At 55.3% G+C, this 23200-nt stretch overlaps 4 protein-coding genes across 4 annotated transcripts; 3 read left to right on the forward strand and 1 right to left on the reverse strand.

Moving 5' to 3' along the window:
* Window positions 1-3676: 3676 nt before the first annotated feature.
* CkaCkLH20_06401 (uncharacterized protein) lies at window positions 3677-6601 on the forward strand (the record flags this gene model as incomplete). Its single annotated transcript, XM_038889118.1, has 3 exons — window positions 3677-3907; window positions 3964-4065; window positions 4133-6601. 3 exons carry the CDS (start codon window positions 3677-3679, stop codon window positions 6599-6601), a joined length of 2802 nt encoding a protein of 933 aa, XP_038745416.1.
* A 2179-nt stretch (window positions 6602-8780) lies between these two features.
* CkaCkLH20_06402 (VHS domain-containing protein) lies at window positions 8781-11217 on the forward strand (the record flags this gene model as incomplete). Its single annotated transcript, XM_038889119.1, has 6 exons — window positions 8781-8823; window positions 8900-9060; window positions 9107-9916; window positions 9970-10042; window positions 10093-10335; window positions 10391-11217. 6 exons carry the CDS (start codon window positions 8781-8783, stop codon window positions 11215-11217), a joined length of 2157 nt encoding a protein of 718 aa, XP_038745417.1.
* Window positions 11218-11909: 692 nt separating this feature from the next.
* On the reverse strand, window positions 11910-18048 carry CkaCkLH20_06403 (putative SNF2 family domain-containing protein; the record flags this gene model as incomplete). The annotated part of the gene is made up of 5 exons (XM_038889120.1): window positions 11910-12296; window positions 12356-15458; window positions 16269-17723; window positions 17778-17812; window positions 17869-18048. The coding sequence occupies 5 exons, from the start codon at window positions 18046-18048 to the stop codon at window positions 11910-11912; spliced, it is 5160 nt and encodes a 1719-aa protein (XP_038745418.1).
* A 909-nt stretch (window positions 18049-18957) lies between these two features.
* On the forward strand, window positions 18958-21273 carry CkaCkLH20_06404 (elongation factor Tu GTP binding domain-containing protein; the record flags this gene model as incomplete). Its single annotated transcript, XM_038889121.1, has 2 exons — window positions 18958-19396; window positions 19466-21273. The coding sequence occupies 2 exons, from the start codon at window positions 18958-18960 to the stop codon at window positions 21271-21273; spliced, it is 2247 nt and encodes a 748-aa protein (XP_038745419.1).
* Window positions 21274-23200: the final 1927 nt, after the last annotated feature.

Below are 23200 nucleotides of genomic sequence, written 5' to 3' on the forward strand. Positions count from 1 at the left end.
GTGGATTGGTTGGTTGGTTAAGGTACCTAGCCGTTGAAGCGGCGGATGGGGCCCGCCCGATAACGATGACCCCATCGGCCGAGTGATGATAAGAAGTCAGAGGAAGATGATGTGCTGGTGTTGGTTTCACCGGGGATGGCTGGGTCGGAATGTGATTGCGCTTGGCTGCTCGATTGGGACTGCCGCAGATGCCGCGAAAGCCATATCGAGTAGGTGATGGTGTGGGCAGCAGCTAATTACGAAGAGAGGTAGGTGGCAGCGATGGTGCTTCCTTTTGGTGTCGTTTGTCGTCGTATCGTGGGCGTAGTGGCATGGCGTTGTTTGGGGTACATGTGAGAAAGAAGCTGGAGGGAGAGAGATAAGGGATATTGGGGTAGGTACTTTGGCCCTGAGGATTCGAGGAGCAGGGCGGCGCTTAGAAGACCGATTCCCGGGATCAACCGAGGGCCGGGTGCGGCTTTGCGGTGTGTCGGTGTTTGTGAGTCTACCGGGCATCTAGTAAAGGACCCTGCGTTCTGTTGTTGTATTCTTTGACGTTTTTTTGCGACTGACGGACGACCTTGTTGGCCTTGGGTGACACAAGGGTCGAGCAGCCGCAGGCAGATGGGGCTCTTCCATAGGCTGTGTTGAAGTGGAAAAAGGGATAGGGGTTGTTGAGGCAGGACATCAAGGCATAACGGCCTTTGATTGTAGAGAGCTGGAGTGCGTTGCCGTGGATGACCTTGCGAGACTGCCAGCTGTCAAGTGCCAGCCGAGAAAGAAAGTCGAATATGGGTGCATTAGCATTGCGTGCTGAGCTCCGGCTATGCGATGCGATGCGCAGCCAACAACAACAATAACAACTGCTGCCCACGACTCACGAGGAGGAAGAGTTCCGAGTGACTCAGCAAAGCGCCCGTCCTTCCAGTTTGGTGACGGCCCCCAGCGAATGATATTTGCGGCGGCGCGGAGGCTGGGGTTGAGGCCATTCTGAGGTCCAGGCTGATCCGAGACCTTCACGCTTCGGCTTCCCCCTTCTGCATTGAAGCGGAGCGGCATGGCATGGGGAGCAATCAGCGGCAAGCCAGACCAGTAGAATTGAGGCGTCCCGTATGAGGTCAAGGTGGTGTATGACGGTGACTGCAGTGGTTCCTGGTGAGTCGCAAATCTGCAGAGATGACTCTGAAGGGAGTCTTGGCTGTGGATTGTGCTTCATTGTTGGGGTAAGGTACTCTGCAGAGTGTCTTGGATGTCGAGGTCGAGATCGAGGGATGGGTGGGCCCTGACAAGTGGGAGTTGGATGCTCTGTGGTGAGAACTGGAGCAGGGAATCCACTGTGACGCCAACGGGTCGCCGACGGAGGTCACGGTGTTGCATGTTGCAGTCGACATTGCAGTCCTCCACGGTTATCTTTTCCTCGCGACTACTCCGTACGTCTTGCTGCCTCTATGCCTATCCCTGCTGCTATGAGCTCTGGTGCTGCTGTTGTTATCCGTTGTTACTGCCTGAGTATTCGACTGGAATAATAACCGTGGAGTACCTGGTGTATTCGTGAAGCGCGCCCTGGATCGATGGCGCTGCGGCTTGGTCCGGAAAGGGATGCTTGGTCGAGATAGACGTGAGGGCCAACCGGACCAACTGAACATGAGGAAATAAGCACTCAGAGTGAGGCGAGACGAGACGAGGTATGGCATGGCATGGCATGGCGAGGTAGTGCTGTCGTGACGAACGGCTCTTGGATGCCGGTACTTTGGGGACATGTTAGAGTCGGGTGTTGGTATGATGTAGCCTTTGCGCAGGGCAGGCAGCCGGTTCCTCTTGGGACGTACTCTCGAAGTGTATTAGGTAGGTATGATGAAGTGAGGTAAGGTATTTCATGAGGGCGCATCTCAGCAACAAGCAAGCAATAGATGCAGAAGGAAAGAGCGATCGCAGCTGGCAGCCAACCCCTGCTTCCTGCTGCCATTTCCCCAGAGAAAGGCGACAGACAGCCCTGGAGGACACAACCGGGACACCTCAGACAGAGAGAAAGAGGTACGTACCAAAGTACCGTCCCATCATCCCCAATCGTACGGAGTACTGCCAATCCATGCACCCGCACCGCACCGCATCGCAGCTGCACCTCCCTCTCCAAGAACTCCACCACCGCGTCGTCGCCCTTCACCTCAGCACTTGTATATTCGTACACTTGCAGGGCACGCTTCATTAAAGTATTCCCATACGATGGTCCGTGGTCTACCGTGGTCTACCGTGGTCTACCTTACCTCACGGATACGCTGCCGCTGCAGGCTGCTAACTGCTCCTGTTGCTCCCCCCCGTCTCGTCCTGAATGAACCTTGTCCAGCTCCAGGAACCCAGAGACATCCATGTCATCCGTCTTGCCTCTTGTTGCTCCCGTCACTCAACTTACTGCTCTTTCTCTCTTCTTCTCATTCTCGTTCCCCTTCCCATCATCCCTTTTCCATCTATTCCTTCTGTTCTGACTTGGGATATATGCAACTTACCGGTTGATGGGAATTCATCACCTCTGCTTCCCCCTCACTGCAACTCCTCCCCCAATTCTCACCGTCTTTGCATCATCAATTCTTGTCCTTGCGTCTTTCTAGTCCTGCGTCTGATTCGGCCCGCCTTGGACCGTTTCTCTGTCAACTCTACCTAACTTCGTACCTCTACCTGTCTACCTCGCCTTACCTTACTCACCTCTCGACCTCTCGACCTCTCTTCTTCCTCCTTTCCGGCCTAGCATATACCATCTGATCTTTGACTGTTTCTTGTTTGCCATCCTTTGCATTCCCGGCTCGCCACGAACCTCTAGAGCACACCGCCCTTGCTTCATCTTCGGTACTCGCTTGAACCCCCAGGCCCCCAGGTGACTCGATGACGGAAAGGTACCTCGACACGATCACGAGGCTCTCAATCCATTGAGCGGATGACACCGGCGCCGATAACCCCCGACTCGACAACTGCCATCATCGCCCATTGTCCTCTCATTTCTTTCTGCCGAGCCATCGTCGCTCATCTCTGAACAACGCTCTTGCAGTTGGTTGCTGTTGTTGTTTCTTGTCGGAGGAACTTCTTTGGAGGAGGGTCCCTGTTTCCTGCGAAGCGATCGAAGCACCCGACCAAGACCAAGCTTACCTCAGGCAACCGAAAGCCATAGTCGAAAGCCACGGCCGCCTAAGATAGCTCCATCTTCCGCCCTGCAGCTCTCTACTCTCTCCCGTCTACCTGGCGCCCCTTGGCCTGCTCGTGCGGCACTCGAACAACCCAACAGTCGACTCGTTTCTGCATTCCCGGTTGCCGCAAGTCCCCGACGTTGACGTTGCCGTTGCCCTGCCCGCCGTTGCCTACCTCGCCGCGCCGCCTTCTCCCAAACCAAAGGGTCCACGTCCCGCCAAAGACCATCCGCCGCATCGCATCCCACTTCCCCTCCACTCGTCCGTCTGCGCTTCTGGATTGAGCCTCCCAAGTGATTTCAACTCAACTCGACGACTCCTAGTTGCCATGAAGGATGGATAAGCAGGTTCGGTACCACTCCGACATCGACCCCGAGAATACCCTCCCGCACCCCGCATAGAACTGCCCTGCGCACTCGCATCGCACTTCCATCGTTACCTCGACGCCCAGCTTGCCTTCCGCCCGCTACACAGATCTACGTCCATTTCTCCCGCCCTTTGGGGCCGCAACCCCTGACAAAATGCATCAACAAGCCCGACCCGCCCCGCGGGTCTCATCCCCCGCTTCCTCCCCCCAAACAAACCCCTCCCGAACGAACAATCCGAGAGAAGGAATACTGGGTGCTCGTGCCAGAGCCTCGTCTGGAGCCTCCGCCCGTGATACTGCTGTCGCGGGCTCGCCAACACTCGAGAGTCCCTCGGGCGCTGGTCCTCCCGCTGATGCCGTTAAGAAATTGGACCAAATTATCCAGGTATGCTGGCGAGATGGCGCTGAGTGGCTTCCCTGGATGAAGGCTAACAGTAGCAGAACTTCCACACCAAAGCTGCGTCGGTGGTCCTTCAATCGCGTATCAATCTCAAACCTACATACACAACTCGTGGATCCGGAAGCAAAAAGCTGAACAAATGGGTAAGTCTCACGAGGGGCGCGTCCACCTGCACCCACGACGGAACGCTGACTTTTTGCGCTTCTCCAGTTCCAAATCGAGACCGAAGAATTCGACGATTTCAAGGACGAGCTCCGCCTCTGGAGGAATTGCGGCAGCTTCGAGAACAAGCCGCCGCCCCTGATCATTGAGACATACCTCGACACTTCACGCCTAACTCCCAGCCAGAGCTTGGTCATTGTCGATGAAAATGGAAAGAGATGGGATGCAATGGAGGCCTTGAACTCGTCCGATTCGAGCGACGACGGTCGTCCCATGCCTACAAAGAGGAATACAGAGGTGATTCTGGAAAGATGGCGCATCGAACTAAAGACGATTCCCACGAATGATCTCGATGACTTCGGCCCAACACTGCCCACCATTTACAAGAAGAGCATCGTATTTTTCCGATCCCTATATGCCGCGGCAAGAATCCTCCCCGTCTGGAAGTTCTCCCAGCATTCTCTGAACAAAGGCATCCACCCTTCACTAGAGCCACAATGTCGCATTCGGACCGCAGAGCCGGAGACGGACGGGTTGGACCGGCTAAGACATCCGTTGTACGATGGCCGGCCTGACGTGGTGACCGACTACGTGTTTGGCGACTTGGAGGTACCCGTCGGTAGGTTTTATGCCACCGTAACGTACAGGAACGAGTGCAACTTTCGAGTAGACGACGCTGAATCGCTCTTGAGCTCGCGTTTTATGGGCGTCGATGAGAACTTTTTCAAGCCATCCCTGCCACAAAGAACAGAAACCAGGAGGATCGATCCAGAGGTCGGCTCGCTCCCGTCCCACAGGCATAGCCGACATCTGTCGGAAATCCATCAAACGTATGGCAGCCTTTCAACGTTTCACGGCGACGGTCCTTTGGGCACTAGCCCCATATCAGCCTTGAAAGCCGTACGTCCTCCTGGCTCAGATACGAGCTCACCACCGGATGCTACCCCTACTCATACGGAACCAAACCCGCCCAACTCATTGCCCGTTCCTGGTCTGGCTGCAAGACCGTCAGTCAAGGGGTTCAGTAGCACGGGTCGGCGGCCTTCTGTCTCGTTCCAACCGTTCAAGGCCGGTTCCCTGTCTGGGTCTCCCGTTCCTCGGACTTTGGACTCAGACTCGCCAGCTTCCCCGGCGTCTAGAGCTGCGGCACTAAACGCACTCACTCAACCGCGAAACCGCCGGTCGCTGACTGTCGGTATGCCTGCTTCCTTACGAGGCGGTCCCCCACCCGGCGGCGACGCACCGGTTGTGGGCTCGCCTAGGCCTTCGTCGACGAGCCGCTACAGTAGCAGCTTCACTCACCGCAAGGGAAAGCTGTCTTATGGCGGGCCCAGCAGGACAGGTGATGACGAGCAAGGAAGCAGTGGACGTCAAAGCCTGTCGTCTTCCGTGGCACAGCCTGGATCTGGCCTTCTTGCCGAGGCAGGAGGAGGCGGAAGCTCCGGGTCTCTGCAAACAGACGATGACCAGATTTCCGAGTTTCTGAAGGCGCTGGATAGCAAGAAGACGCTGAAAAGCTTCGAGCCCAGTAAGAAGGGCGAGTTGGCAACGAACAGAACCGTTGCCCAGCTGTCCAGGTTCCACATGATGAAGGAGTCTAACAATGCTCTCACGGATTCCATGACCTCGTCAATACAGATGCATAGGTCATCAAGCTCGTCTAGCAGACAGCTGTCGAACGTTCCTAGCATGGCCGCCCCAGCCTCGGTCTCAGTGTCGTCCTCGCCTGGAAAGCCGCTCTCCCCTCATACTCCTCATACACCCGCAGTGCCTTCACGCCTGAGCGAGAACTCCATCATCAACTACAACACAAGCCAGCCACGAAGTGAGCGTGGCAACACCAGCGCAGAGAACACTCAAATCAACAGAGAAGACACCATCACTCAAGATGGCACAACAGCCATCGACATTCCGATCTCCCCGAGGATTGGCACACACCCGAGGCGGTCAAGTTCTGTTGCGCAGCAGAACCGAGCACTGGCAGACGATGACGATGGGGATCTCGCATTCGCGGCGAACCGTAGCATCAGTCTAGGTGCCGAAGACCGCGAACCTCCAACGCTTAGTATGCTGCTGGGTAGACAAACGGAAGCCGAGTCAGCGTCCAGACGAGAGGGAACGTCACTTCGGCCGGCTGTTGACATTCAGTCTTCTGGCTCTACAGACATGATTCAACAGGGATCGTCCGAAGGGTCTAAGCCCCCCGGAGGACTGATGGCTGTTGCACCATCGAGCTCACCCTTTGGCAGGCGCCGGTATGCTGGTATGGCGGCGACAGGTGGACGTGGTCAGACGCCTCCTCAATCTTCGAGGGGAAGCTTCACAGGGTCCATAGGCAGGTATGGACGCGGAGAGAATGATCTTGCGGACGATGAGCCTCTCCTTTTCGACATGTCCGAGATGGACGCGCAGTCGCGTCGAAGCTTGGAGGAGGGCAGGGGAGGCGGCCACGTTGGATCTGGTTCGGGAAGCCGCGGTGATTTCGAGCCACGCGGCATCAGCCGACGCGGATGGTAGACAGCACGTGGTTTGGTGGGTTGTGTGCGTCTTGCCAAGGGAGACACGGTAGCACGCGAAAGGAAGCATACGAAGACACAATGCCCGAGCTTTGGTCTATGGTTGAACAAGCCGGTGAGGCCCGACGATTGGGCGCTGCAGCCCTGGAGCAAGAAGTGAGGATTCTTGCTAAAGGCGTTTTCACCATTACATATATATCACGGCTGGGCGAATAAGGAATTCTGGCGTTTAGCGGACTGGTTGATCAAGGTTTTGGAAGTGCCGGTAGAGAACACCGGAGTTGGAATTACGGATTACGGACTACAGATATGATAGAGAATGTACAAAGACTGACATGTACACATACAGAGTGTATGAAACAGCATCGCCACTTTGAAGAGGACGGAACTCGACAAGAATTTGCATAGTTTAGGCATCAGCGAGCAAGACGCAATGTTCATCTTTCATTGGAGCATCTACCGGCATGGGAATGGTGTCTTGTTGCAATACGCTTCATCTAATGTTGGCGTACGTGTAGAAGCTAGCCTAGGCAGAGACTGTTTTCATACGGCAAGCTCCATGCCGTGCCATTGGAAGAGCACAGAACCCAACCTTGTTCTCAACGTGGAGTCGGCATGGTGCTCGTCGTCACGGCGTACGCATGGATGACGAGATAAGTAAGCTTGTTCTCGAGGAGTGTCACATTACCTACTTTACCTAGTGTGAGGTAAGGTAGAGACGGACACTGATGGACCAGGGGTGCCAAGCGGTTGGATGTGGCTTGACGTTTCCAGTTGTCAATCCCGTCGGCGTTGTCCCGTTCCCCGCACCTGCGAGCATGTGGCGCATGCATGGCTGACGTACCTGCCTGCCTACCTCGAGATTAGGCTATCCTGCTTGTTGAGATGCTGTGAAATGGGCAGCGCAATACATAGTATACAGAGTATTGAAGCTTGGGTTTGATGATGGAGTCAAGATATCTGTGCTATTTTTGGTGATGGGGCTGGATTATTCTGGGGCGGAACCGACTGCGGGGCAGGAACTCTAAGGGAATTAAGAACGAAAAAAAAGAGAGCAAAAAGCCACGGCGAAATAAACTCGATAGATTGATCTTCTTGCCCTTCAGTTATTAGTGTTGCAGTCGGTTCGCCCATGCCCACGAGTGCGTTTACGTATCCCAACTTTCATCAAATTGCCGGCTTCCAGATTGGTGGAGGCGGAGACGGAGACGGGAGCGAGAAAGCAGGCAGTCCACAGACGTGGCGGTGCGCAGTCGCAGTTACGGCTGTCCGCGTAATTCGTGGGCGAAACCACACTCAGCCCCTACCTTGCGGGTTGGTGATGATGACGACGGGTCCTTCTTTTAGTGGGCTTGCGTGGGCCCTGCACCTGTCCGCGGGACGTTGCAAGTCACTGTCTGCATGTTGCAGTATGAAAAGATACATTGGGGTCGATGTCGCCAGCTCCCGTATTCACCTCTCTGCTCCTCCACCTCAGAGGCACCCAACGAACAGTCTTTGGGTTACCTTGGTACCTCACCTCAGTTGGTTAGGTGGTAGGTGCCTGGCTGACCTCATACCTTACCGTACCTACCTAGCGTAGCAGGCCTGGCACCTGCTTTCTCTCCCGCCCAAGCCTAAGCCCATCCGTCTATCGACGTCCATGTCCGTCTGTCGGTCCGTCCGCCCCCCCATAGTTACATACCTGACCTTACCAGTGATCATGCCTGCCTTACCTTAACCTGCGCCTTACATACCTACTTGCCTCGTTGATGAACCCATCCATCGCATCGCCAGGCGACCTTACGTACACATTACTGAACAATCTGAGTGACCAATCTACCTGAACGTTCGCCTTCCTTGTCGTACCCTTCGAAATACGGATCCCAACCGGACTGTCCCCGCCGCCCTAGCAAGGCTGTTTCTGTTTCGCTCGACCAGGCTCCCGTCCAATACCTTAAGTTCTTTACCTGACAAACCTACCTGAACTGGCTAAACCTCTCCTCAACCCAACACCACCTTCCATACTTTTTGCTCTGCGTCACGACTCACCATCACCACCGTGAGATACTTCGAAGCTGTTGCCTCGCCGCCGAGAAGCTTGGCACGAAACGCCGAATACCCTACTGGCTATTTCGATACAACCGTTCATCCACCGATCACTGTAGAGCATCTCCAGCAGCTCACAGCTTCTTCCCACTATGTTTCGAGCTGCCGCTGCTGGTCCCTTTGACGAGGGCGTCGGTGCGTCACCTTCCTTGAATCTGCTTCTGCCTCCAACTTTTGGTCACTTCGCTAACTTGTGTCTGGTGTCATGTAGCCAAGGCGACCGATGAGAACCTGACCTCGGAGGACTGGGGAGCCATTATCGAAGTTTGCGACCGCGTGGGCAGCGATCAGAATGGCCCCAAGGAGGTCGTACAAGCCATGATCAAGCGCCTGGCGCACCGCAACGCCAATGTCCAGCTGTATACCCTCGAGGTGAGTCTCCCGCTGCCCTTGATCGCTACACTGTCCAGCACCGTAGCTGACCTCATCGCTCGCCGCCCAGCTCGCAAACGCTCTCAGCCAAAACTGCGGCAAGAACATGCACCGTGAGCTCTCCAGCAGAGCTTTTACCGACGCCCTCCTCAAACTCGCCAACGATCGCAACACTCATAACCAAGTCAAGGCCAAGATCCTCGAGCGCATGAAGGAATGGTCCGACATGTTTAGCAAGGATGCAGACCTCGGCATCATGTACGACGCTTACTTCAGACTCAAGCAAACCAACCCCGCCATACAGGCTCCCTCGGCTCCCCAGAAGACTGGCTTGACCGATTTGGATCGCCAGAAGGAAGAGGATGAGCTGCAGATGGCCTTGACTTTGTCTTTGCAGGACGAGGAGCGGAAGAAAAAGGCAGCGGAGCCGGCCGCCGCCTCATCATCGTCTGCCGCCGCCGCCGCCGCCCCCGGATCCTCTGCCCAAGCAGCCCAGCCCCAGACCCAATCCACACCCGTGCCAGCCGGCACTACAGCCGCTACCGTCTCGAGAGTGCGCGCCCTATACGACTTCGTCCCGTCCGAACCGGGTGAGTTGGAGTTCAAGAAGGGCGACGTTATCGCGGTGCTGGAGTCTGTTTACAAGGATTGGTGGCGTGGATCGCTCAAGGGCAAGACCGGTATCTTCCCCCTCAACTACGTTGAGAAGCTTACGGACCCGACCCCCGACGAGCTTGCGCGTGAGGCCCAGATGGAGGCCGAGGTTTTCGCTGAAATCAAGAACGTCGAGAAGCTGCTTACTCTCTTGAGCACGTCCAACACGGCGCCGAGAGAAGAGGATAATGAGGAGATTTCTGTAAGACACGAACGGAACGCCCTGTAGACGACAAAGACTGACGCAGCACACAGAAGCTTTACCACCAGACGTTGGCGATCCGGCCGAAGCTGATCAAGCTTATCGAGAAGTATTCGCAGAAAAAGGGTAAGTCGTCCACTTCATTCGCCAAATACACCTGGGCTAACACGTCACAGATGACTTTACTCAGTTGAACGAGAAATTCATCAAGGCCCGCCGGGACTACGAGGCGTTGCTCGAGTCTTCCATGTCACACCCTCCCCAACCCAGCTACCACCAATACGCCATGAGACCGGGCGCTGGCGGGTACCCGGGCGGACCAGTAGCGGGAGGATACCCTCCCCAGGGTCCTCCCCAAGGTCCTCCCCAAGGACCTCCCCAGCAGCAGGATCAGAGATACTATACTCCTGCACCACAAGGTGAACTACCTTGATTGCCATTCCCAGAGCATCGAGTTTGACTAGTCGTATATAGAACAACCACAATACCCCCAGTCCACGCCCTCGCCGAACTTCCAGCGTCCGGCACAAGCCACACCAGCTCCGTTCTACGTAGCTGGTGCTGAGGTGCCGTCAGCAGGTGGTCTGCCTCCCGCGCAAAACCAGCAGTATCCCCAGCGTGAACACCGTCCCCGTGTCCCTTCTACAGGAAAGGCCCCGGCACCGATCAACACTTCGCCTCCTCCTCCAGCCAACGCTTACACTGCTTACTCGCAGCCTCCTAACCAGCGACCCCAGAGCACGTACGGCGCTCAGGAGCTGGCTACCTCTGTATACGATTCGCCCATCGCGACCCATAACCCGAGCTCAGCAGCGACGTACACCTCGTCTGTCTATTCTCAGGATGATCCGTACAATAACAACACTTCGAGCCCAGTCGTAGGAAACTCCACCGTGACCGCGCCGCCTCCGTCGTCGTTCCAGCCGTCCGCACCGTCTGCGCCCTCCGCGCCCTCCACAAAACCGCCCCAGCCGTCCCAGCCGTCAGCGCCGCAGCAGCCTCAGTACCAAAGCTACCAACCGCCAGGAGCTCACGGGCAGGAGAACTACAATAACGCGCCGACGCAGGCGCCTCCACCCGTGCCGACCGGGGCAGCCCCGCCGGTTCCGGGCCCTGGCAGATCCGAAGTACTGTCTCCGCCGCCTCTGCAGCCCGGCGGTCCGGCCTACGACGCCAGACAAGGACTGCCGAGCCAGGGGACGCAGCCCCAGTACAGAGCATACGCCCCCCCGGGTGCTGCCGCTGATGGTCCCAGTGCTCCTCCCGCGGCCGACTATTACCGTCAGAGCGGTGTTTACTAGAACTTGGAGGGTGACCGACCAGTTGACAGTTTGTAGAGGGCAGGATCTCTGATTGTTAACGACTACATTCATTTTTTTCTTGATGCTAGCGAGGTTGACTGTTATCTTTCTTGGGGGTGGCATTTTTTTGGCATTCAAGGAGGGAGACGGATGTATCTCGCAAAGTCCCTAGAGGCCTCACTCATACCCGCTACGGCAGTTTGTTGACAGGACACGAGGAAGAAGGCAAACCAGAGGAAAAGGGGCCTGAGGAATACATAATATGCACACACAAATGTACCATAATCGTTCACAACTTGCCCATGAAATCTTCATCACAACTGCCATGTGAGGGAAACTCTTTCGCCGCCGTTTTGTTTTTCTCGTCAAGGCGTCCCAGTTGAACAATCATCGCCATAAGTCATGGCTCTCAGCAGAGGTTGAAATAACTTTGTCTTCACATCATATCTAATCGTCAATACCTGAAAACCAAACACCATCTACGCCAATACTAGGCAGGGGTCTTGCTCAGCCAACTACCCGTATACAATAACAAAACAGGCTTGTCTTTTCATGAGATACTCCATCCCCGTGATCAAGCATGAAACCTCCCATAATCTACTTTTCATCATACCGTCAAACCAATACGTCGTCATCTGACAATGAAAATGCAACTCGGCAAGCCAAGCAACCAAAGCCCCGGGCCAGAACGTTTACCACCGCCGGCCGAACGTCTCGTGCTCCGACCTCTTGGGCGCCTTGCGGGCGGCCTTGCCCTGCAACAAGCCCGCCTCGGGGGAGACCTGCCTGCTGCTGTGGGCCGAGGCCGCGCGCGACTGGTCGACGTAGTTGTCGTGGTGGTTGGCGGGGTTGGTGTGGTGGTCGTCGCGGCGGAAGAGGTCCATAATCTCCTTGAAGCCGAGCTTGAAGGCGTCCTTCTTCATGCCGCCCTCGATGGCCGTCTCGGCGAGCAGGCGCTTCTTCTCCTGCAGCTGCAGGATGCGCTCCTCGACCGTCTTCTCGACGGTGAGCTTGTAGACGACCACGTCGACCGTCTGCGTGAGGCGATGAACGCGGTCGATAGCCTGTTCCTCGACGAACTGGGGAGCGGAAGGGTTAGCGAAGGCTTTGGCGGAATGTGGTGAACGCTCAGACTTACGGGGTTCCAGAACGGTTCGAGGATGATGACGCGGGTGGCGGCCGTCAGGTTGAGACCCAAGCTACCGCACTTGAGACTGCAGAGCAGAATGCGTGTGTTCTTGTCGTTACGCAGGCGGTGCAAGCTGGCTTCGCGCTCGTCATTCTTCATGCTGCCGTCGTAGCGAGTGAACTTGAACCCTTCCTTGCGGAAGAAGGGCTCGATGAGGTCCATCATGGACGTGAACTGCGAAAAGACGATGAACTTGTGGTCGTCGGCCTCCTTGTGCAGCAGCTTCATCATCTGGCGGATCTTTGCGGAGGCCAGAATCTGGGACACCTGGCCTCGCGGCTTGTATCTGGTGTCGTTGTCAGAGTCGACTTCTGACTCGTCAACGCCGGTGTCTTCTTCTGATGAATCGGACTCGGACTCGTCTTGGGACGCTTGCGATGATCTGTACTTGGCGTCGACCTGCGATGCTATCGCTGCTATTGAAGGAAGGCTGTCGTCAGATGCAAAGCTGTCGTCCACGTCCTGCTCGTGCTTGACTCCGTCGTCCTTTACAACGAAGCTATCGAGCTGACTGCCGTCGTCTTCATTCTCGGAGTCGTGACGCGAGTCATCAGAGCCGATCCAATCACCGCCGCCCTCGGCATTTTCGTCCTCCTCGCCACCAGCCTTGCCCAGGCGAAGCTGGCCTTGCTGGTCTTCGGGAACAAGCCAGGTGGCATCGGCCTCTTCGTCGTCACTGTCAACGACGACGTTCCGGTTGCGGGGTCGACGAGACTTGGGCTTCTGTGGGCTCTCGTCTTCAGGATCTGCCATCAGACTCTGCTCGACGACCTTCTTCACCTTCATCTTCTTCTGCTTCGGCTTCTTCCTCTTTGGCGTCTCGTGCTCTTTGAAGTAGGCCAGGTCATCGTAGCACTCTTGGCATGTATCTCTATCGCTGTTGACCGAGTCCTTAGGCAAGTTACGCCCGCAGATACCGCAAGTCTTGGCGGCAATGCCCATGACACCGAACATATCGGCAAGCGAATCGATGTCTGGAGCATTCTTTGGCGCTGCGCCTGTGGAAAGCGCGTCCTTGTCCTTGTCAAGCTTTCCTTCAACTAGTTTCGGGTGGTTGCAAGCTTGTCGGAGGCGAAGGAGCAACACCAAAGCATTGGCGTAGTCAACCTTGCCCTTCAACATCTTCTCAATGCTCTCATCAGCGCGGGCTTCGAGTCTATCGTAAAAGCGGCGCTCTGCGGGAGAAAATGCCGTGGCTACAGTGACGACCTTGCGCTCTGTGACCTTGAAGCCGGTGGTGGACTTCTCGCCTTCCTTGGTTGGCTTGCCACCAGGGTTGAGCGCACCAGCCTCCTTAAGGATGTCTTTGGTACGACGCTTCATGAAACACCTCAGGATACTGTGAAGACGACGGATGGCAACATGACCTTTGCCGTTCTTCAAGGGCTTCTCAATCTGCTCCTTCCACTCCTTGAGGTCATCATAGGGCTTGATTCTCAAAAACTTGATGAGTGATTGCAGCTCCTCCAAGTTGTTCTGCATTGGCGTTCCCGAGAGACACCAGCGATACTCTGATCGTAGAGCATAGCATGCCTTTGTCGACTTGGCATTTCTGTTCTTGATGGTGTGCGCCTCGTCGAGAACAACGCGCCACCAGTGAAGACCGAAGCATCCTGCCTTGACGCCTTTCTCGTCTTCTGACGAGTGACCCCATTCGGAGACCAAGACTTGGTAGGTGGTCACGACGACATCGTAAAGCGCGAGATCCTTATACCGCTTGGTGCGTTGAGGTCCGTGGTGAACGCAAACCTTGAGTCCGTGAGTCTTCGCGACCTTCTCCTTGATCTCAGACTCCCACTGCCTGATCAAAGCGAGGGGGGCAACAACAAGCGTCGTCTTTTCGATGCCGTCGAAGTGCTTCTTGTACGCCTTCTCGCCCTTCTCAGGCTTCTGGTTGCTCAAGATGAGGGCGATGGTTTGGAGAGTCTTGCCGAGACCCATGTCATCTGCCAGAATGCCGCCCTTGGGGACCTTGCCTCTCTTGACGGGGCCCAGTTCGCGGCCCCTCATCCATTCGACACCTTCGACTTGGTGAGGAAGGAGTTTCACCTTAAGACCCTCCATGCTGCCATCTTTGCCATCTTCCTCTGTGTCTTGCTTTTCCTGCTCTTCCTCTTCGTCTTCCATGCCACCCTCCAGAAGAGCCTTCAAGTCGGCCGAAGCCTTTGCAGGATCCGTGTAGAACTCGGAATCACCAAAATTTCCAACTGGTCTGAAGGTGGCAGGGTTCGCGTCGGGGCCAATGGAGCTGTAGAGGGCAGGAGGCGCCGGCTTCTGGTCTTGATAGAAGGGTACGGCGGGTACAGAAACATGTTGAGGTCTGTGGTGCTCTGGCCTTGACCTCCGATCGTTAAAGATGCCTGCCGCCTTCTGCTTAAGAGAGGACATCATCTTGGTCGGATGACCAAATACTGGCTGTGGAGAGGACGAGGGATGGAAAGGGTCGTGGCGCTTGACATCTGAGAAGAACGACTCCAGCGCATCAGAGTGCAGCAACGAGTGATCCAGCTGGCTGGTTTCGTTATCCTTGGACCTGGGCCTTGGTGGTTGTCTGAAATCAGCGCCAGAGATCTCGACGAGCTCGGGACTAGAGACCTCTGCCACCAAAGGGGGGCTTTCTGAGCGCTGTTGAAGCGGCATGCGTCGCGCAGACATGTTAGTAACAGCTTGCGGTGGCTTGCTCTTGGGTGTGGTGGACACGCGCATGGCGTCGAATCTCGAGGTAAGTGAGTCGGGGTCGAAGGAAGAAGCATCGCGGCTGTCGGGTCGCGAAGAGCCCCTCGGAGCACCGCGAGCTTCCTTCACAGGCGTTGCCATCTTGGGGAGGTCGCGACTGCTGGAGGGTTGCGCATCCTCGTTGGGATTGATTGGGCGCAAAGGACCCTTGACCGGGTTGCGTTGGTTGACCATGACTGTACACACAAGCCGCGGCGTTTCTTTGTAGATGTTTGTTGACTGCGTCGGTTCCTTGCGCGGCGATTTGGAGAATTCGGGTTTCCCTTCCGCAGTAATGTTGTTTCGAGGGCGAAAGGAGAAGTCGGCGCCAGGCTTTCTGTTATGGCGGGAAGAGGGGTTAGCGACGTCGGGCTTCGTGGAGATTTGCCAGAAAAAAACAAGCGAATGTGGGCTGTACGAACTTCATAAGAGACTCATGAAGAGCGATACTCGGCGAGACGAATATGTTGTTTCGAGGGGGTCTGCAGTAGTTGTATTTATGTCAAAATGATTTGTCGCGTCCAAAAATGGGAGACGTGTAAATGGGATGTGTGCGCGATGCCAAGTTGTGCTTTGATGTGCATGGGAGTGAAGACAGTAGGTACCGTTTACCACGTTTACCAATGACATAACTCTCCCCAGCAACGGGTGGGCAACGGGAGTCAACGCCACTGTCCATCATCAGGGGTCTCATGTGGCGGTGCGCATTTCCCTCCAAGTGCTGTTTTAGCAGCTGGAGATGCAGGCATGTACCTTATCTAATCTGGACAGTGCGGCGCTAATGACGGTTTACATACTGCCATTCCTGTTCACCGAGTCTCACCGAGTCTCATCAAAGAACTACAGTCTGAAGATTTGTTTGGTCATGATTTCATGTACTTTGTAGTTATATCGAGTCTATCATCTAGATGGGGTATCAGTGTATGGATCAAAGCCAACACGCCTCTTGGCCTCTGTTCTAGCCCTCAATTGTTCTTCTCCTTTTAGTCCAGTGGTGGACGTTTCCTCCAGAAAGAATGTAAGAATGTGGTCATGAATCGTCAAGTGTGAGGCTTGCTGAAACTCTTGCAAGCTCGTCAATCTAATGAGCATCTCCAAGAGTGACAACGATGTGGTGACCGCGCCAAAAGGCGATCTTTGCACAAACGAATCGGTGTTATCCATTGAGCGATGCGTCAAGTCCCGGGCGTAAGGTCGCGGAGGTGTGCGGAGGTCCCTCGCAGAGGGCGACGACTGCAGAGACATATCTTGAATTTGGGCCACAAGCCTCGGGTCCAATGACGATCTTGCACGTCGAGAGTTGGGACTCGGTGACGCTGCGGCAGACGTGGATGATGGTTCTACCAGTAGCTTACCGCCCTCTTCCGCAAGCTCCTCGTCCTCCGTGTCGCTATCGTCAATGTCGTCCTCTTCAAAGACCTCCATAGCGATCCATTCGGGGTCCAGATGACTTGGGAATTGTCTGCGAGATGGGGCGGTCGGTGATTTAGGCAGCTCCTCCAGAACTTCGAGGGCGGCACTTTCTTCTCGAAGCTGGCGGTCGATATCGTCCTGCTCATCTTCCTCGCCAAATACACTCCCAGCTTCAGAAACCGTCTTGGAAGCATCGCCGTCTTCGTATGCCATCATCTCTTCTTGCATCTGCATTGGCGGCTTCGCAAGGGCATCTCGTTTCAACAAAAGAACCGGGTTGTTGTCGCCACCGTCACTGCCGATATTCAGGATCCTGCCGGTATCGGCATAGAAGATTTTGGCGATTTGATGAATCGGAATGGACTCGCGTATGCCTGCATTGTTGATGTCGTCATATGGCGCCGCGTGTGCGTCCAAGTCGTCGTGAACTCGACCATCGTCTAGATCCTCGATGATCTCCAAGTGATACGCGTATTCAATATGCTGTCCCATGGGACCAGACGACCCGAAGAGATGAGATTCCCTGAAGTTTTGTCTTTTGGTCTGTTCAGGCCGATAACCTTTGTTTGCGTCGAAGACATGATCCGCTGGTGTTCGGCAAAGTCGGACCCTGGCCTTGTGAATGACTTCCTGCCACACTGGCTTCCTTTCGCCCTCTTCGAATCCGTAGGGGTCTGCTGGAGTTCCTGAAAGACTGCGTGTCGGCTTCTGAGGAGTGGCAGGAGGATGGTGCGGGTTTGAGGATTGCTCTTTGGGGTTTGTTGCGGCGTGGCCCACAAACAACATATATATTGAGAGCGTAAATGCCGGCCCTATCTGGACCGGTCTGGACGGATCGGCGGCATACTGGGTGTCTCCAAATGTGAGGAACATGCCGGCTTGAAGAAGCCTGGACGGCGAGGTATTGGGGCCCATCTTTGAGCTGAGACTTTCTCCGGAGGCGGTGATAGCCATGTGCAGGAGTGGAATATCCCTGTCGATTCGAGCCATGAGGTCCTTCATATCGCCAATGATGGCCTTGAGTTCGGCAAGTTGCTGTTCGCCATCGATGCTGCTTCGCAAAGGGCCTTTGGGTGCCTCCGCTGCTTCAGCGGCCTGTTCTACTCGATGACCAAGAGCGACGATATCCTGGTGAAGTCCCTTTGCTAGAGGAAGGGCTGACTCTAAGAAGGCATTTCCTCGTCCGGATCTAGATGATGATCAGCTGGAGAAAGTGAGAGTGAAATGGGGTGAGAGAACTGACTTGAACTCAACGAGATCTATGGCAGGAGAGACGACCTGGAAACGGTGTTAGTGGAGTTGAGATATTACTGACATGGGTACATAGCACACACCTTGATCTTGCTGTCTAGTATTTTCTGAAGCTTCTTCAACTCTGAGCGAACAGCCTTGTCATCCACAGTCTTCATGAGACGTGAACATTGGGAAAAGGCATAGGTCGAGGTGAGAGCTATGCCTGACCGTATGGCCATGTTCATCGCCTGGGCGCCCAGTTTAGCAAGTAGGGCATCCATGGCTGCTCAGCATTTCCATTCTGTTGGAAGAATGGATGACTGGTCATGTACAAAATCGATAAACCTAGTAGAAGAATGACGTCTGTGAAGGAACCCAAGGTGAAGAAGGATATTAGGCTTCAAAGAAGAGAAAAGAATCACTCGCAGCGGTGGCTTTGACCGGGGAACCTGAGGCAGGTTGCCATAGGTGAGCAAGCAGGGGCTGGGGCCGGGACCAGTGACGATGCACGCAAGCGCAGGTGCCCGATTTGGGTGGAGGGGCAGACAGTGCGGTTTACAGTGGAAAACGGAGAGTCTCACGTGCTCTGAGCGAGGGGCACTCTGGATTTGGTGGGCACAATTACCCCTCGTTTGAATGGCATATCATGCCACAGGCTGAACAAATTACAGAAATTCTTCTAATCAAATAGATAATGCCACTTACCTTGTTCATATAAAGGCTTGTAAAATAATGACAGAATAACTCTACAGAAGTCATGGTAATCACAATACTGGCAGCAATAGCGTTGCAAACAGTTGGGTCTTAAAAAAATGTACAGTGCCATGTCACTGGTAAGGCAGCACCCCGCCTTCTGGTGGGTCAGGCCTCGACTCTGCAAAATGTGAACCTGAGCAAACACTTTACACTTTCCAGTACCTTTACGTCAAAATTTCGGGATAATTACCAGAGAAGAGAAAGGATCAAGAAGCTCAGTAGACCAGCTATTGAAGAGTCAGACGTTGCTTTGTGGCAGGCATCAACCCAAAAGTGAGTCATTTGCGCCCGAGTTCAGTCACTCAATTGAGTACCGTGTTGGTTCTTTTGCCTCCGGCTTGGAGTTGGAGGGGGAAAAAATAACCCTCCAGCCCCTCTTTAAATCTTTCTTTGGCGGCGCATCTTGTCCTAACGTCCCATCCCACTCGTAGCCTCTGACCGCATCATCCTCACCTCCCACCTCCGAATTCGACATCGAACCGAACGCCCCGCCGAAGGTCACTATCATCAAAATGTCGAACCTCAACTCTTGGGAAGACGATCCTGCTGCCCAGGACGACAACCTGTCGCGACAGGCTCAGCAGCTCAACCTCAACCAACAACAAAACCCCCAAGCTGGCTCCTTCCGCCCAGGAGCTTCCTTCACCCCAGGCGCCTCGTCATTTACCCCTGGCGCTCAGTCATTCCAGCCTGGCCAGCAATACGGCGGCTACCCGCCTCAGCAATACCAGCAGTACTACGGTCAGGGCTATGGCGGTCCCCCTGGTGGCTACCCTCAGTATGGCGGCCAGCAAGGCTACAACCAGTACGGTCAGCAAGGCTACACTGGCTACCAGCAGCAGCAACAGCAGCAGGGCTACCAGCAGCAATACGGTATGCGCGATATATGATATCCGAATCTACAGACCTCACCACTTGTTCACCAATATTAACGACTGGCAGGCCAGGGATACCCTCAATACGGCCAGCAACAGCAACAGCCCCAGGCACAAAAGCCTGCCCCTACTATCGCTAAGCGCCCGGCCGACGCCCCGGCTTCCGCTACCACTTCCGCATCCGCTTCGCCCGCTCCCCAGCCGACAGTAAAGAAGGAGGGCGGCGCCAAGGTTCTGAGCATCGGCGGTGACGCCCCTAAGCCCAAGGCCAAGGTGCTCTCCATCGGCGGTACCGCTCCGGCCAAGGAGGAGAAGAAGGAGGCCGCCAAGGAGGAGCCTAAGAAGGAGGCCACCCCGGCCGAGGCCGGAGCCAAGGCCACTGCGGCAAAGGCCATTGAGAAGACGGGAGCTTCCACCACTAAGTCTGGCAAGACTTCTCCGTCTCCCTCGTCTGGCCGTTCCAGCCCTTCTGGTGGCGGCAACAAGGGTGTCGTCCGCGAAGCCGATGCTGTCCAACAAGAACAGACCGCCGACGTCGACGACGAGACTCTTAAGGAAATCTACGGCAAGGAGCACGTCAACATCATCTTCATTGGTCACGTCGACGCTGGAAAATCAACTCTCGGTGGTTCCATCCTCGTCAGCACCGGCATGGTCGACAAGCGAACGCTCGACAAGTACAAGATCGAGGCCCAGGAAAGCGGTAACCCCTCGTGGTACCTCTCGTGGGTGATGGATCTGACCAAGGAGGAGCGATCTAAGGGAAAGACTGTTGAGGTCGGCAGAGGTTTCTTCGAGACGGAAAAGAGACGATACAGTATTCTCGACGCTCCGGGCCACAAGACGTATGTGCCCAACATGATTGGTGGTGCTTCCCAAGCAGACGTCGGTATTCTTGTCATTTCTGCCCGCAAGGGTGAGTACGAGACCGGTTTCGAGCGTGGTGGCCAGACCAGAGAGCACGCCATGCTTGCCAAGACCCAGGGTGTCAACAAGCTGATTGTCGCCATCAACAAGATGGACGACCCTACCGTCGAGTGGTCCGAGGAGCGATACAAGGAGTGCACGACCAAGCTGTCTCAGTTCCTGAAGGGCACCGGCTACAACTTGAAGACCGACGTTTTCTTCCTGCCCGTCGCCGCTCAGCAGACCATGAACATCAAGGAGAGAATTCCCAAGGGAATCGCTCCTTGGTGGGACGGACCTTCTCTGCTCGAGTACCTCGATAACATGAAGGCCCTTGAGCGCAAGGTCAACGCTCCATTCATGATGGCCGTTGCTGGCAAGTACCGCGACCTTGGTACCATGATCGAGGGCAAGATCGAGGCAGGTGTCATCAAGAAGGGCATGTCGCTCATCATGATGCCCAACAAGCAAAGCGTAGACGTCGCCGCCGTGTACAGCGAGACCGAAGAGGAAACCCAGGTCGCGCAGTGCGGTGACCAGGTGCGCATTCGTCTCAGGGGCATCGAGGAAGAAGATGTTATGCCTGGCTTCGTCCTGTGCTCGCCCAAGCGCTTGGTACACAACGTTACGACTTTCGAGGCTCAAATCCGCATTCTGGAGCTCAAGAGCATTCTGACGGCAGGCTTCAACTGCGTGTTGCACGTACACGCCGCCATTGAAGAAGTCACCTTCGCGGCCCTCCTCCACAGACTGCAAAAGGGAACCAACCGAAAGAGTAAGATGCCGCCATCACACGCCAAGAAGGGAGACAGCATCATTGCCCGTATGCAGGTCATTGGTGGCGCCGGAACAGTGTGCGTTGAAAGATTCGAGGACTACCCGCAGATGGGTCGCTTCACTCTGAGAGACCAGGGACAAACCATTGCCATTGGCAAGATCACTAAGCTGATCACCGAGGAATCGGCTTAAGTTCACAGCGGATGAATCCAAACCACGAGTCGACTTCGGGCGAGAGGAGGGTTAACTTTTTAGTAATAGAACACTTCAGAAGTCGATATCCTCCTCCCCCGACATGGCAGGCTCGTCAGACATTGTGCAAAAGAGAATACAGAAAAACTCTGGGCCGTGGCCAATATGCATAGATCGGTCTGAGACGGTATAAGAGAGAGGACAGAGCGTCGCCATGGGTCGCGGCATCGCCGTGAGCATGACGCGGACGGTCCGCAACCGGCTCGGCATGACGGAGACGTAAGGTAGCATTGGGAAGGGACGGAGATAGGGAGGTAGAACTGAATATCGATATCAAACCCCACGAGACAAGTGCATGACGATGGCTTCACGTTTTGACCTGGTAGGTGAGAAAACAGGATTGTAGGATTCCGAGGTGACTGCCGGGAACTCTTGGTCCTCCGAGTGTTCCCGATGATAAGGGTTTTTTACGGGACCGATGATGAAAAGCGTGGGAGTGATAAGGGTGCACCCAGCGGTGTCGGAGAACCCGAGTTATTCTCGTCTCCAATGACAGGGGTGTGGCACTCGGGCAGGAAATCTGTGGAGCCGAGATACAACGGGCCACGGCAATCGGCGGTGGGGCGGCGGAGCCGAGGGGACCCCGGCCTAACGGAGCCAGCCCAGGACTGGGACTGGGAATCTGGGTGTTGCTTTTTTTTTCCTTTCTCACAAAGGCAAAGCCGCGACACAACGAACAGTCGGGGAACATCGAACTTCGTGGGGTGTTTTGGGCCGCCAGCCCATTTGCCCGCGCGCGCCGTTCCATGTTTTGTGACCGTATTGTGCACATCCTTTTCATATTGCATTGTATTTCTTCTGGGTTGCGGGCGTGCTTGGTGCATGCTTCGGGCTGGCATTTGGACGGTTTGAAAACCAACATGTGGCGCTAACTGGTTTTCGTTACGCTCCGGGTACGTCACTCTCCAGAGTTCGGGCGGCCTCCGCGACATGTTCTCCAGGCTGCGAATGACAGGCCGAACATGTACCTGGGGCCTTGTATCGTCCATGTACCTTTCTTGGTGAAGGCATTAAGACGGACGGCCCGTGGTAGTAGTGGTGATCTATTATCCCACCGCCCGGATAATTATTCAAATCCCTTTTTTCGGGCCAACTCGACGGCGGCAACTGTCGAATATGCATCAGACAACGGACAGGACTTTCTTGTTTCTCTGGAAATATCCCGCGTGACCGAGTCAGAGTCGGCCTCAAACAGTCTGGCGTCGCTCTCTGGCTCAGGTAAAAAAGCATCATGCTGAAAGGCTGAACCACGAAGCTCAAAGTATCCGTCCCGTACCCGTACCCGTACTTTGCCGTACCTTGCCGTAAGAGCGCCACAAGCCGCCGCGAGGAGCCAGCCCTTGGGACCTGAGTAGCGTAGCGCATGCGAGGGCCATGTTCCTGGGTAAGGGGAAGACGACGACCACGTAGTGTAGGCGTACGCATGTGCTGTGACCTGTCCGATGTGCTCCATCAGGTAGCCGTCGTAGGTATCCGTACCTTGCCGCGAGGCCCCTCCCTCCGTGTGTCTTTTTCCCCCAGCCATGGCATCTCACATCTCTCCCCGCCCCCAGCGAAGCCAAGACTTCGCGACAGGCCGGTGACATGGCTCAGGTGGAGGACCAAAAAAGAAGGAATTTGGTCTGATCTGGCCCTGCTGTTCGCGGCAACCATGTCACCCTGCCATTTCTGACTGGGCCTTGCTTGCTGCTGCTGCTGCTGCGGTCGGCTGCGCTCTGGCTGGTTCGAAAATGTTGCCGCATCTCCAACCCGCGCTGCGCTTACACGGAAAGTCTAATCAGCATTTCTGCAACATCAGGTACTCTCCCCTCCCGTCCGTCTTTCCTCGTGCCTGTTTCTTTGAACCCTTTGTTCCAGCGTTCTTTCG

Source organism: Colletotrichum karsti, assembly GCF_011947395.1.
Source record: "Colletotrichum karsti strain CkLH20 chromosome Unknown Scaffold19, whole genome shotgun sequence".
Classification (NCBI taxonomy): domain Eukaryota; kingdom Fungi; phylum Ascomycota; class Sordariomycetes; order Glomerellales; family Glomerellaceae; genus Colletotrichum; species Colletotrichum karsti.